The sequence below is a fragment of the Staurois parvus genome, unplaced genomic scaffold (assembly GCF_062004578.1).
Source record: "Staurois parvus isolate SC_StPar_1 unplaced genomic scaffold, SC_StPar_1.0 ptg000199l, whole genome shotgun sequence".
In the NCBI taxonomy this organism is placed as follows: Eukaryota; Metazoa; Chordata; class Amphibia; order Anura; family Ranidae; genus Staurois; species Staurois parvus.
This window is the reverse complement of record NW_028317995.1, coordinates 6451581-6467248: the sequence shown is the minus strand read 5'-3', so window position 1 is coordinate 6467248 and position 15668 is coordinate 6451581. Positions and strand designations below refer to the sequence as shown.

Here is a 15668-nt window from a genome sequence, read left to right as displayed (position 1 = left end):
CAATATGGCTTGAGATGCAATTGTATATGCTATATATTTTGGGGTTTTTGCAATTTTTTTCTCATGAAAGTGGAGTTACCCCCCCCCCCCCCGCTGCAGATCACAACTGCAGTGCGTTTTGCGTGGGAAATATGCCTGAAATGCGGTTTTCTGTGAACAGGGCCTTACATATTTACTAAACCTGGCCTGCAGCTCCTTGACGCAAAAAGGAGCGCAAGTTTGAAGTTCGGCTAGAGATGCATACAGAGGATGCCCACTTTCAGCTGTATTTTAGACCAATCCCTATGGTTTGGCGCTCAAGCTCACCATATATCTTCACAACGCAGACAGATAAAAGAAGAGACCTAGTCACGGTGTACATTTCCCAGTCTCCATAACTAATCCCCAATGCATCCTGAAAATTCCCTTTTTTGCACAACAGCTGACGGCTCACTGCTGCTGTAGAGGAAACTGAGAGTGATGGATCACACCGAGCACCTGTCTTGGCAAGCTGGGATTTCTGGAACAGTCGCACGGTTTGCTGTAACTCCGCCTGCCCGCCGGGTGGCGCTGTGGGCGGGCTCCCGCCTCCTCCTGGACATACAATCCTTTAATAGACTCTCGGAGAGGGAAGCATAGAGCTGCTGGAATGATGGCAGAAGGGGGAGCGGAAACAGAGGCTGAAGTGAGGAATAGGCTGCAGGTACAGCACTTGTGGCAGGGAAAGGTGGCCGTAAACAAGCTGCAGGGGGCCTGTGTGCTGGGTGGGTGTAACAAGTTCCATGCTGTGTGTCTCCAATCCTCCATGGGGGGATGGGAGGAGAGGCAGACTGGCGTCATGTCTGCCCAGTGCTGGACATAGCTCTGTGTGTACGTGTGTGCAGTGCACGTGGTGGAGAGAGATCAGGGGGGTGTCCACGGCTCTGCCTGTTGCATTGCTCACAGTGAAAGTTTGCTGCACAGTTGGCTGTCACTTCTGCCTGCTGTATGTTGTCATGGCAACAGGGCTTATGGCCTGTCATATACCCTCAATTCACAGTGACACTGCACGTTGTATACACGTCCGTATACATTGCTCACTGGCACACCACCTGACATGGCTTCCTCCATGTGTTTCTCTCTGTTTTTCCTCTACATCAGTAAACTGTCACAGCTCTACACTATTGACAGGGGGAGTCCAGTGCTCTAGGGCAGCATACTCCACTGTCTAAATCCTATTCATTCCATACACTGGTCAGCCATAATATTATGACCACTGACAGATAAAGTGAATAAGATTATCTCCTTACAATGGCACCTGAAAGTTTATTGGATATAGTAGGCAAGTGATCATGTTGTCTCTGAAGTTGATGTGATGAAAACATGGCAAGCGAAAGGATCTGAGCGACTTTGACGAGCCAAATGGTCTCCTGCGGCCCAGGGGGATGGATGTGGCCCTTTGCTTGCCTTTATCTGGCCCTTGGGACATTATTACACCAATGATAGGGCACTATTCCCCCTACTGACACCATCAATGGGGCACTATTCCTTGCATTGATACCAACAATGGTGCACTATTCCTCCCCTTAAAGCAATGATGGGGCTCTATTCTCCCCATTAAATCCAATGACGTTGGAATATTTTCTACTTCTACTGGCCACAGACCAGCCCCCCTAAAGTCTAAAGGACAATAAACTGGCCCTTTGCCTATAACGTTGGAGACCCCTTGTCTAGACAACTGGGTCAGAGCAACTCCAAATCTACAGCTCTTGTGGGATGTTCCTTGTGTGCAGTGGTCAGGACCGACCAAATGTGGTCCAAGGGAGGAAAACCGACAAATCAGAGACAGGATCATGGGCGGCCAAGGCTCACTGATGTACGTAGAGAGCTAAGGCTGGCCCTGGTAGTCTGATCCAATGGAAGACATAGTGTAGCTCAATTTGCTGTTAACACAGAACTATACTCACCTCTGCTCAGTGATGCATCATCCTGCTGCTCCCCACCTGGCCACTGATTTCTTTGGGAGGTTGGCAGGTCTCGATCGCCGGCCAGGGATGACATCACTCTTGCGCATGCGCGGGAGTTAAGTCAGATTCAGCATTGCTGAATTTGTATAGTGAGCTGCATGTTCACGGCTCATTGTACAGGGGTGGACAAGCAGGTAAGTAACTTTAAAGCGGAGCTCCTCCCAAAAGGGGAAGTTCTGCTTTAAGGACTGCTCCCGCGCTGCCAATTAAGGTTTGGCACCTTTGTGGGGGGGGGGGGGGAGCGGGTACCCGAATTTGACAGGTATCCGCTCCCTTTTCCGGTCCGATTGCCTAGGCGATCTGAAACAGAAGGAATCCTCCCTCCCTGTAGTATTTTGGGACCTGTGACAGGTCCCAGAAGACTACAGGACCATTCATGAAGTGCAGCGCTACTCGCGCGTGCACAGTGGGTACCGCAAGCTGCAAACTATCACAGCTGAGTGCCCACACTGAAGATGCCGGCCTCCTGGAATCCAGGACAGCCAGTGAAACGGGCTGTGGGGGACGCACCGCGGGACCAAGGGACAGGTAAGTGGCTGTTTTTTAAAAGTCAGATACAGTTTTTGTAGCTGCTGACTTTTTTTGACAGGGTGAGTGGAACTCTGCTTTAATGCAGAAGAGACAAAGTATGTTTCTTCTGCATTAAAATCTCTGCCTGTTCACCATTCTTCTTTTTTTTAAACTTAAAGTTCCACTTTAAAGTCCCTCTAGTCTTTTTAACCATGTGAACTCCAGGCCTTTTTCTGAAACTTTACATGTAAAAACCAATATTTTTTTTCTAGAAATTAGTTAGAACCCCCCCCCCCCAAACATTATTTATTTTTATATATATATATATATATATATATATATATAAATAATTTTTTTAAAGCAGAGGCCCTAGAGAATAACATGATGGGTTTTGCAATTTTTTTTTTTTTATGTCATGCAGTATTTGCACAGCAGTTTTTCAAACACAATTTTTGGGGGAAAAATGGCCAATGGCTCCCGCTGCTTTCGCTGGGTCCAGTGAAGAGGGAGGGAGAGCGCAGCTCTGGACCGAGATCGAGCTGTGGTAAGTGTTTGGGGGTAGGGGCGGCACTAAGGGGAATCTGCACTAAAAAGATGTTTTACCTTAATGCCGAGAATGCCTTTACAACCACTTTAAAGCAGAACTTCATTCTCTCAATCAACATTGACTATTTTTAATTCTTATGCTGCTAGCATTTGTAAATAGATAGGAAAGTATATTATATTTACTCATGTTAAACATTTTTTTCTTTTACATTTCTTCAGTTACTTCCTGGTTCCCAGACCTAGGAAAATGTTGCACATCCCAGGAGTCTTCAAGAGGGGATGTGGTTTTTTTTTTAAAATTGCACACTATCCTGCCTGCATGCCTGAGCTAAGGACAGATGGATTCCAGGGAGTAAATGCTACTAGAATTATCTGCCCTTACTCAAGATGGCCATAGCCAGAAATGCTAGGGGAGTATTTTTCAAAGTTATTGCTCTGCAAATTATAGCAAAAAAAAGTCCAATCTATGGAGGTCCCACCTTGCAACTTATAGGACTAAAAGGATGTGCTTTTGACGGCTTGGTGCCACATACAATAGCATACCTTCAGAGGTTTAGTAGAGTCCATACCTTGGCAGGTTATAGTGGTGGTCAAATATTTTGGTTGATCAGAGTATATTGTATTATTGCTTATACAGTATTTATATACAGCCAACAGTTTGTGCAGCACTTTACAAACTAAAGGAAGACAGTCCAGTCCAATACAGGAGAATTAGGAGGGCCCTGCTCATGAGGGCTTACAATCTAAGATGTCATGTACATTGGGTATTTAGCCCCGTATGTCAAATCCTACCATCTTCTAGATTGTAAGCTTGAAAGAGCAGGGCCCTCGATCCCCTCATGTTTTGCATTGTATTGGTATTGTTCTGTCACATGTTCTGTCCCCCTTTGTAATGTACAGCGCTGAGTGAACTATCGGCGCTTTATAAATACTGTATAATAATAATAATAATTTTCATGCCCCTAAGAGGCACAGAGCAGGTAAGTATTACATGTTTATTTTTAAACAATAAAAAATGCACCTTTAGAATCACTTGAAATATATTAAATATTTGGCTGTTGCCAGGTGAAAACTGTAGGCACAATAATGAAAGATATATCTCTACCAAGTGGTCTGTTTATAAATCTGTTTTTAAATTAAAGTCTTGCTATATACATTTTGTAGAAATATGTATTAAAAAACTGAGTATATTTGAGCTTTTTTAGAGGCAAACTGCTCTCTAAAGAAAGTTTGCTCAAAAGCATGGGCTTACAAAAGCTCAAAAGCATGGGCTTACAGTGGTTAATGTTCCAAAGTGAACTGTGGACTGTTGGAAAGTGACCCCCATTGCTTATATGTCTGCAAACATTCTCTTTTATCCAGGTCTAGTAGTGGTTAGTCACAATCAATTGGATGTGGTCTGCGATGGTGAAGATGTTTTGCAGCTTATCCAAGCTACTTCTTCAGTTCTAACTAGTGTCAGAATCTTGTACTTCTAAAAAAAAAAAAAAAAAAATCTTAGTATGTTAATATATGCAGTGCTGCCATGGAGGTTAACACACATTTGCTCTTTCAGGAACTTGTAGACAAACTTTATCATTTTCGGGACCACTATTTTGACAGCCACAGTGTGGAAGATGCTATTCGTAAACCGTTCGATGTGAAGCAGGAAATGGAGCAGACCGTTTTTCTGATAGAGGAGATTGATGGTAATGTTAATATCAAGCATGTGGTATGCTTATTGTAAGGCACCACTTTGTTAGAAAAACAGCACTACTTTTATTTTTCCTTCTTATAATGCAGATGTTTGGAAGAACAAGGCCTCCTTCTTGATGCTGAAGGGAAAAGCTCTCAATGTAACACCCAACTATTGTTCAGAAGCTGAAGAGCTCCTGTCTAAAGCTGTTAAGCTGGACCCTGGAATGGTTGAAGCTTGGAATCAGCTAGGAGAAGTGTACTGGAAAAAAATGGATGTAACATCTGCTAAGACCTGTTTTTTGGGGGCTCTCAACCATGTAAGAATCCACCTACCACGTCCGTCTTTTTCTTGGGTTTTTTTTTTAGTATTTTACTTGCAAAATTAAACTCTTATGTATACCAATACATAAAGCAGTCTTTTGGACATTGTTTGTTTTTGTTTGGACAGTTTTTATTGTTCTTTTGCAAGTGTATATGACATAGCCTATAATTTAAAAAAAAAAATGTAAAACCGTTTGTTATAAAATGACCCAAAGCCAGTGCATGTAATTGTTTGCCTAATTTCTACTTGACAGTGTAAGAACAAGGTCTCCTTGCGTAACCTGTCAATGGTGATGAGACAACAACGATCACAAGATGCTGATGAGAATTCCGGAAACATCATGGACAGTGTGAAGCAAGCAAAGCAAGCTGTGCAGATGGATACAAGAGATGGGACATCCTGGTGTAAGTAGAAAGTATATGACAGTCAGTCAGGTTTTTAACACCACCAGCTGTACCTTTTCTGTGGACAGGGCTCTCTATGTGGTGCCATAAAATGATTATCATTCTAATAAAGTCAGTGCTATGTTTTTTAAAGTCTACATATATATATCATACGCCATAGTGAGAGCAATAGTTCTAAGTCCCTCATTTACAGTTAACTTTAAACTGATAAGCTGTAAAGGCGTTTAAACCCAATGGTTTCCCCAAACCGTTGCATTCAAAGCTTGTTATGAATGATAACTGGCACAGTTATTTGTGCTCTCAGTCAAGCCATCAAATGGCTGGTGTCATAACTGACCACATATTCAGCACTGTGGCAACTGCAGATCAAATGGAGACTAAGATGGCAGCTTCCTTGGCTGTAAAGGATATGAGGGTTTAGTTCCACTTAAAGTGGAACTTTAGTCAGAAAATTAAGTTCTGCTAGATCACTTCAGGATGGCCCCTTTTGCAGATATCGCTTTGTAAAACATTAAAAATAAGTGCCTATACTGGTTAAAATCCAGTAATATACTGTTGCACCCTGCTCTGCACATGCTCAGTTGCCAAACTTGTAGAGGCCGATCTGCTGACCACCTTAAAGCGGAATTAAACCCTCCTATCATTTCCTATCATTTTACAGCCAAGGAAGCTGCTTCTGTTTGAATTTCAACTGCCATGAGACTGCACATGTGATCAGTCATGACTCCAGCCATTTGATGGTTTGACAATTTGGTTGAGGACACAAGCAAATGTGACAGTTAGCAACTCCAGGAATGTAACTGTTTTTTTGAAACCGTTAAATTGATGGATTTAATTTCGCTTTACCGTTTACTGCTGTTCAGGGGCTCTGGGCTTCAGCAAAATGGCAGCCTCCAGCAAGATGAAACAGAATCGATGGGGGAGGCAATGTACAGTGCACACTAATTTTGGTAGCATGAATAAGTATGTGGAATGCATGTTCCTTGCTAAAGGACATTATTTTTTATCAATGTTATGGGTAAAGTTCCACTTTAAATATCATAATTTTCCCTAGTCATCTTCCAGGCATGAGACATATGCTTCTCCCAGGAAACATCCGATCCACCTTCTCTTCACATAAGTAACCTCTCTCCCTAGGGGACCCTCAGTATTAGTGTTTCTTCTGGACCAGGATAAAGAACTGCTCCAGTTTTTTTTTTTTTATGGCCTTCTGGCGGGGTACAGAGGCCTTCTGGATGGGGCTACCCCTCCTAGGTTTAGCAAGGCAGGGACCTTGCGGGGTGGCCTCTCAAGTATTCCCTGCAAAAAACCCTTCCTCCGGGAGTTGGAGGTGACAGCACCCTCCTTTTTGGTCCTGCTGGGCTCTCCAGGGGTGAGAGCCCGCTCCACTGGCTTACCGGGAGGGCCCGCTACCCTGTGAGGTAAGGAACAGCCTACCTTGCTCCTCTGCACGCCGACATCTGGGCGAGGCGGCGTGGGCGGATGATGTCACGGCCGGGATTGTCACTTCCAGTCGGCGGGACCCGTGATCGTCACTTCCGGTGCTCGAACAGGAAGAGGCTCCGCTGCCATCTTGAGTATGGGTGGAAGGCCTCGATTTTGCCCACGCCACGGCCACTTCAGCCACCACAGCCGTGAGGGGAAGCCAGCGTTCCAGGACCTGAGGGAAGGGGCGGAGCCCTGCTACCCTTGAAAGACAGCCGCGCTGAGGGCAGGAGAGCGGCAGAATGGAGGCAGATCTGTCAGAGCTGGGGGACGCCAGCTGTAAGGTTGGAGCCTGCGGGCTGCTGTCATACCCCCCCCCCTGTGTTGTTCTCTATATACCTCTTGTTCTGCCCTGGATCCTGGAGGGGGGGGGGGATATAGCCCCACCCCTCTTTCTCTCTCCAGCACCTCGAGGGTCTTTTCTTGGGATTGCAGTGGGTGCACATTAGGGGTTGTCCTTAGGGCCCTAGCATTACAGCAAGCCTACACCTTGTGTCTTCCTGTCCTTAGATGGGCCCACAGGAAGAAGAGAGGAGAGACAAGGAGGTCCTCTGTGAAGCCAAGAGGAGATGCGGTACCTGCAAGAGGAGGTTTTCTAGCACTTGGAAAAAACAGCTATGCCAAGAGTGCATTGACAAGCTGATTTAAAGAGTCGGGGTCGCTCTTTAAAGATTTTCTTAGAAAATATGACGCAGGAAATGTCTAAAACCTTGCAAAATTTCAGAGTGCAAATGCAGGAACCGGGCTTGGACGAGCCCCAACCAGGCACCTCAGGCGTTTCCCTGCCGGCTAAGAAGAGGACACAAGACCCGGGCACTGTTACGGACCAAGAGGATGAACCTTCTGGTACTTCCGACTCGGAAGAAAGCGAGACGGAAGAACAGGACCACAGGTCACAGAGATTCCTTTTTCCGGTAGAGGATACAGAAGGTCTCCTGAGGGGGTAATCTACGATACCCTGAACTTAGAAGAGGAACAACCAGATCTCTCTCTACATGACCAACTTTATGCGTGGCTACAGAAGAAAAGTGGCCGCACATTCCTGGTCCACTCCACCCTATGGTCTATCATAAAGAGGGAATGGGAAGAGCCGGAAAGGAAAGCCTTTTTTTTTTTTTTTTTTTTCCCCTAAAAATCTGAAAAGGCATTTCCCGTTTTTAAGGATGAAGATGCGTCCGTATGGGAGCCCTGCCCAAAACCAGAAGCCCCACTTTCGAAGATCTCTAAATCAGCAGATCTATCGTTTGAAGACGGAGGTTCCTTAAAGGATCCAATGGACCGCAAGGCCGACACATTTCTTAAAAGGGCACGGGAAGCATTTGCGGTAAACTTTAAACCAGCAATAGCAACTACCTGCGTTTCCAGAACCCTGGATGTATGGATGGGTCAGCTTCGCTCTCACCTGGAACAAGATATTCCGGTGGAGGAAATTCTCAAGTCATTGCCGGTCTTGGAGAAAGCAAAGGCCTTCATCGTAGACGCACCGGCTGAAACAAGTATACAGCAAGATCAACGGCACTCATAAACGCAGCCCGTAGAGCCATCTGGTTAAAATCCTGGCGGGGGATGTCGCCTCCAAATCCAGGCTCTGTGGTTTACCCTTTGAAGGAAAACTCCTTTGGGCTAGAGCTAACCTCGATCCTAGAGAGATCGGCCGATAGAAGAAAAGGGTTTCCTACCCCTAGCGGGCAAGCGGGACGGAAAGGCAACCAGGGAGGCAAAATTTCAAGGTCAGAAAAAGGGCTGGACCTCCAAAAGGGGAAGGGAGGCTTCCTCTTCAACCCCAATCAGGTCAAATCCAAGACTCCGCCCAATTGACTGGCGAAGCCAAGGACACTTCCACACACAATGGCAGAAGACTACCCAGAACGCATTCATCCTAGACACAATTCGCAATGGCTACAGGATAGAGTTTTCAAGACTCCCCCGTGGAAGTTTTTCGTGACCCCCTTACCAAGGGACAAAGAAAAGGCGGACGCGCTGGTGAACCTCCTGGAAGGGATGTTCCAACAGAATGTGTTTTTTTTTTTCTAAGAAGAAAGGCGTCCAGAAGTTACAGAATGATACTCAACCAGAAGAAGGTGAACAAATTCGTAAAACCCAAAAAATTCTGCATGGCAACAATACATAGGATGAAAGAACTCCTTCTGCCGGGTGCATTTATGGCATCAATAGACCTAAAGGATGCATACCTTCACTCCCCGATAAGCGAAGAATCGAGGACGTTTCTAAGATTCGCACTAAAAGGCAAACGAAGAACGATCTTATTGCAATTCAATGCACTCCCTTTTTGCTCTATCTTCAGCTCCAAGAATATTCACAAAGATCCTAGCGGAATCTCTGCAAGCCCTGAGGTTAGAAGGGATAAACATCATCGCCTATCTGGACAGCCTGCTCTTATTTGCGGACACGGAAAGAGGCCTGAATCCCACGTAGAGCACACAATATCCTTCCTGGAAAACATAGGGTGGTTAATAAACATGGAGAAATCAAAGCTAGTCTCTTCCAGGAGGATCACGTATTTGGGATACATTCTGGATTCCACAAATACTTGCTTATACCTGACCGCAGAAAAAGTGCTCAAACTACAACAAGAAACGAAAACCTTCCAGGGGATGGCGACCTGCACAGTCAAACGCCATGAAGCTTGTCGGGTACATGACAGCCACCATACCAGCGGTACAATGGGCACAACTACACTCCAGAACGATACAGAACCACGTCTTCTCCCACTGGGATGGCAGCCAAGCATCCCTAGATTCCAGCATCCGCCTCACGCTCAAAGTGAGAGAATCACTAGAGTGGGGGGGGGGGAACATCCACACACTAAAGCCGGGAAGGAAGTGGAAGCAGGTCAACCCAATAAGAATCACCACAGACGCAAGCATGTGGGGGTGGGGCGCGCACATGGAGGATTGCCTGACCCAGGGCAAGTGGGACCCGGAGATCTCAGGGAGGTCATCAAACTTCAGAGAATTATTGGCTATTTTCAGAGCTCTCACAGCTTTTCATAAGAAGATAGAAGAGAAAGAGGTTCAGATCTTGTCTGACAACACAATGGCGGTCGCATACTTAAACAGGTAAGGAGGCACGAGGTCCCCGAAACTGATGGAACTAGTGGAAACCCTCCTGAGCTGGGCAGAAAGGAACATAAAATCCATCACAGCGTTACACCTGAAAGGAGATCTAAATGAGCTGGCGGACCAGTTGAGCCGGGAGGATGTCAACCAGTCAGAGTGGTGCCTCAGCCATACAACGTTCGACAAAATCTGCACCAGATGGGGTGCTCCCTCCATAGACCTCTTCGCCAACAGAAAGAATGCAAAACTAGAGAAATACTTCTGCCTGCAAAAGGACCCCAGGAGTGCAGGGACAGACGCACTAGCACAACAATGGGAAGGAGAACTCCTTTATGCTTTCCCACCATTCAGATTGCTACCAAGAGTGATACAGAAGATACAATCATCCCAAGCCAGGGTCATCCTGTTTTCTCCATTCTGGCCCAAACGTTAATGGTTCTCCCACCTGAAGAAACTGAGCCTAACGGACCCGTGGATGATACCGCCCACGCACGACTTACTCGCACAGGGGGCAGTGGTACACCCAGAAAAGCTATCCCTGACAGCTTGGCTTCTGAGCGGAACAGGCTAACTGGAAAAGGTTTATCAGAAAGAGTAGTCGCCACCATCTTAGACGGGTGAAAAAAGTCAACATACACCATATATGACAAAATCTGGAGAAGCAGGAACGAATTGTCAGAGGCCCCCATCTTAAATACAGTTCTCAAATTCCTTCAAGCCGGGGCAGACAAGAACCTGGCCGCCAATACTCTTAAAGTGCAAGTAGCCGCTCTGTCTAATTTCCTGGAGCGGAGATTTACAGAAGATCCTTTTAGTAATCAGATTCCTGAGGGCCATCTCCAGATGCCGAGTCCGATCCGTGCCAAAGTACCCTATATGAGACCTAGGCACAGTTCTAAAAAGGTTTCAGCAAGAACCTTTTGAACCCTTGGAGGAATGCTCTCTCAGGCATTTGACTCTCTGGTCTCCACTCAACCATCCTCCGCACGGATCCGGCATTCCTACCAAAAGTCGCGTTGCATTTCCACAGATCACAAGAAATAGTAATACCATCCTTTGCTAGAAACCCAAGCAACGCCATAGAGGGTGATTACAACAAAATTGATGTAAGGAGATGCTTAATTGCATACATCGAACGTGCGAAAACATGGAGATGCTCATCCAGTCTCTTCCATCTTATTCCAAAGGGATACAATGTCTCCAAAGGCACCATCGCAAAATGGTTAAGAGAGGCCATCTCAGAGGGATACAAAACTGAGTCACTGGCACCTCCACCTGGCTTAAAGGCACATTCAACCAGGACCACCGCAGCTACCTGGGCAGAGAAGGCTGGGGTCTCCCCCGGACAGATCTGCAAGGCCGCAACATGGTCCAGCTTCAGCACCTTCGCCAGACACTACCGGTTGGACCTGATCGACAACAAAGACCAGGCGTTTGGCAGAAAGGTCCTGCAAGCGATAGCCCCGCCCTAATGTACGTATTCCTATTCAATCCTCTCCTGTGAAGCTGTCCTGGAAGATGACTAGGGAAAACAGTTATTTACCTGTTAACTGTATTTCCAGGAATCTTCCAGGACAGCGTAACTCCCTCCCAATTACTGTGTACTTATATGCTGGTGTTCCGTCATGCAATGAACTGGTGATATATGGTTTCTCCTGCCATCTTTATGCTTCATCCTAGGCCTTCAGTCATATTCCTGTACTGAGGGTCCCCTAGGGAGAGAGGCTGCTTATAGGAAAAGGTTGATCGGGTGTTTCCTGGGAGGAGCCTATTGCTCATGTGAAGCTGTCCTGGAAATACAGTTAACAGGTAAATAACTGCGTTTTTCACCATTTTGGGGGTGAATAGAGATTTGAGGCTTGACATATTTGCTATCTATTTACTTGGCAAAAAAATTGGGGGTTAAATTGTTTTGTATGCACTAAAATTCATGTTGGTGTATTTTTTTTCTGAAACCCCATAGCAAATATCAAGCAACATAAATTGCAACTACAATCTCTATATTCTCCATGAACTTTGATTAGAAAACATATAATGTTCTGGGGGTTTGTAAGTATTTATTTTTAGCCAAGAATGCTGATTTTTAACATGTGAAAAATTTGCATTAGAGGTGAAGCAGTTAATAATCTTCAGCCCTATTTGGATTTCTGGCCGACCGAATTTTGATCCATGTAAGGGCACCCTGGTTGTACAGGTCTGTCGACTAATTTCTATACAACCAGCCTGTTTCTCCTGATCGATCAATGCTGCCGGCTATAGCTGGTGGCACTGATCAGTGTGTTTTGACGGTGGAAGTTTCCCCGCCATCAGAGAACAATAGCACAGCGTGATAGTGATTTCCCCCCATCCACCTCGAATGTGGAAAAAAAATGATCAATACATGGCCAGCCCAAGTTATCTAGCTAAATACAGGCACCCCTATCAGACAGCTAAGTTGGGTTAATGAGCTTGCTTTTCCGCACTGCAGTTAAGTAATAAAGCGGGGTTACTCAGTAATTCACAAAAACTGTATCCACACTGGCAAGACCATTACACTGCTAACTCTGCCCCCCACTTCTGTCAGAAAGCTTTCACTGATAGACTAACAGTGTTGTGAATTGCAGTGGAGCCCAGTTAGCTCACAGTTCATCCCCGCTGTCCTCCAGGCTGAACCCTACTGGGTTCACCTTTTAAATCAATGTATAACTAGCTTCAGCTGTTTCAAATTTCCCTGTTCTGTTTTGTTTATCAGATTGTTTTTATTCTCAGAGTGTTAGATTACCTTATTTTATGCTGACACATACATTGATTGGCTTTATACCTGGAGAAATAGGCAATAAATTGTTTGACCTGTTTTTAGCGTAGGGCTCTTTTATGGATGCATTTTATAATGTTGGTTTAGGGATTCTTTGAAATGTATTCAAAGATCTGCAGTTTCTGTCCATGCAAAGCAACATCTGAACTCCCTACTGAGCCTTCTGACCTTTTAACCTCCTCTAGAATATGCTGAGTGAAAATTAGGATCATTTTCTGTGATTGTATAAAAGTACTAATGGGGGGGGGAATGGCTTTTTCTTGCTGCAAGTGTTATCATTCAACTTGTCTTACACCAGTTATAAGGAGGCAATTTGGCCTTAACGCAAAAAAAGAGTTAGTTACTGCTGTACAATAAAAAAGGGTTTAGCATTTTGCTTGATAGGGGTCTCTGACACAATCAAAGCCCCATTACCATGAATGAATTATGGAAGGGGGTACCTGGGAGAAGGAGAGCTTGGTCATATGACCTGTTAGTCATCTGATTAGCCTCTACTCCAATCACATAGAGTGCATTGCTGCATTATGCACAGAGCATTAGTGGGACACAACAGGCTCCACACTGCAAATTATATTTTATAAATTCAAATTTCATGATTGGAAAGCCAAACAATATACTGGTTTCTTTCTTCATGCTTCACACTGTCATTTTTGCAATTTGCTTTCTCAGACATCCTGGGCAATGCATATCTCTCTCTGTTCTTCTGCACTGGACAGAACCCAAAAATTTCTCAGCAGGCTCTGAATGCCTATCTGCAAGCGGTGAGATTCTTTTTTTGGATATTTCAAGTAATAAATGATCAGGTTTTCAAATTTTGTACATTTTTACAAAATAATACAATAGTAATAGATACAAGATTGTGGTCATTCTTGTATGATTTGTATCCAGACAGGGAAAAAGTCTGCTGGTACTGTGCTCTTTAAGAAATATTTCCTAGTAGTTCTTTCAATTCCCAAGCATTACTATGAATCATCAACAAAGGTATATTAGATTGGCAATCCAGACAATTAACAAATAAATGCGACCAAAAATCAGAAAATAGGAATGTCATAGTGTGGAAGGCATTATGTTTTACTGCTAGAGGAAAGGAAGGAGGGGCAGTCTGCATGCATGATAATATTCCGACACAATAGTCTCTAGACAATAACTCCAAATCATACAATGTGTTTTGTAGAGGCCCCTCTTTGTGCATAGTATACCTTTTCAAAAGCAGTCAGTTTGAGTGATTTTACTTGGATAGAAGTGCTCCTCTTCAAATCCTCTTGATATGCACTTCAGTAAGGATGCTGATTGTTCTACTTGACATACACATACAGTAGGTGCACCTTCTAATGTGTAATCATCTATATATAATAAAGAATTGTACAAGGAAACTCCTAGTCTTTTGCCTGAGGTTTTTTTTGTAGATACAAATTGTATGAAAATACAATGCGTAAGCCATCTTAACATGGCTTGAATCCCTTACTTCATTTGAGATGCTAAAGTTGCATTACACTGCTGTTTTCTGTTATGGATGGATGCTAGTTTGATGAACACCACATTGGGAAAATAACAAAAATATCCAGAAAACAAAATGAGATCTCTTGTGTAATGACAGGTACAAGTAAGCATACCTGGGAACCAAGGTGCATACAGTTGAAACTCGAAAAATTAGAATATCGTGCAAATGTTCATTTATTTCAGTAATGCGACTTAAAAGGTTAAATTAATATATGAGATAGACTCATTACATGCAAAGCAAGATAGTTCAAGCCGTGATTTGTCATAATTGTGATGATTATGGCTTACAGCTCATGAAAACCCCAAATCCACAATCTCAGAAAATTAGAATATTACATGCAATCAATAAAACAAGGATTGTACATAGAACAATATCGGACCTCTGAAAAGTATAAGCATGCATATGTACTCAGTACTTGGTTTGGGCCCCTTTTGCAGCAATTACTGCCTCAATGCAGCGTGGCATGGAAGCTATCAGCCTGTGGCACTGCTGAGGTGTTATGGAATACCAGGATGCTTCAATAGTGGCCTTCAGCTCTTCTGCATTGTTCGGTCTCATGTCTCTCATCTTTCTCTTGGCAATGCCCCATAGATTCTCTATGTGGTTCAGGTCAGGCGAGTTTGCTGGCCAATCAAGCACAGTAATCCCACAGTCATTGAACCAGGTTTTGTGCTTTTGGCAGTGTGGGCAGGTGCCAAGTCCTGCTGGAAAATGAAGTCAGCATCCCCATAAAGCTTGTCTGCGGAAGGAAGCATGAAGTGCTCCAAAATCTCCTGGTAGACGGCTGCATTGACCCTGGACTTAATGAAGCACAGTGGACCAACACCAGCAGATGACATGGCTCCCCAAATCAACACAGACTGTGGAAACTTCACACTGGACTTCAAGCATCTTGCAGTGTGTGCCTCTCCATTCTTCCTCCATACTCTGGGTCCTTGGTTTCCAAATGAGATGCAAAAGTTGCTCTCATCAGAAAAGAGGACTTTGAACCGCTGAGCAACAGACCAGTTCTGTTTTTCTTTAGCCCAGGTAAGAAGCTTATTGAGGAGTGGCTTGACAAGAGGAATACGACATTTGAAGCCCATGTCCACGATCCGTCTGTGTGTGGTGGCTTTTTATGCACTGACTCCAGCCTTAGTCCTCTCCTTGTGAAAGTCCCCAACACTTTTGAATGGCCTTTTCCTGACAATCCTCTCCAGGTTGCGGTCATCCCTGCTGCTTGTGTACCTTTTTTTTCTTCCACACTTTTCCCTTCCACATAACTTTCTATTAATGTGCTTTGATACAGCACTTTGGGAACATCCAACTTCTTTTGCAATTACCTTTTGAGGCTTTCCCTCCTTATGGAGGGTGTCAGTGATGGT

At 44.6% G+C, this 15668-nt stretch overlaps 1 protein-coding gene across 1 annotated transcript in view; it reads left to right on the top strand.

The window, feature by feature from the left end:
* The first annotated feature begins 534 nt into the window (after window positions 1-534).
* Window positions 535-15668, top strand: part of TTC5 (tetratricopeptide repeat domain 5) — a 29731-nt gene continuing 14597 nt past the window's right edge. The window contains exons 1-5 of the mRNA XM_089678218.1: window positions 535-682; window positions 4597-4729; window positions 4824-5035; window positions 5294-5444; window positions 13473-13564. Of these exons, the coding sequence (XP_089534344.1) occupies window positions 629-682; window positions 4597-4729; window positions 4824-5035; window positions 5294-5444; window positions 13473-13564 (642 nt within the window). The 5' untranslated portion in view covers window positions 535-628. The remainder of the gene's footprint in view (window positions 683-4596; window positions 4730-4823; window positions 5036-5293; window positions 5445-13472; window positions 13565-15668) is intronic.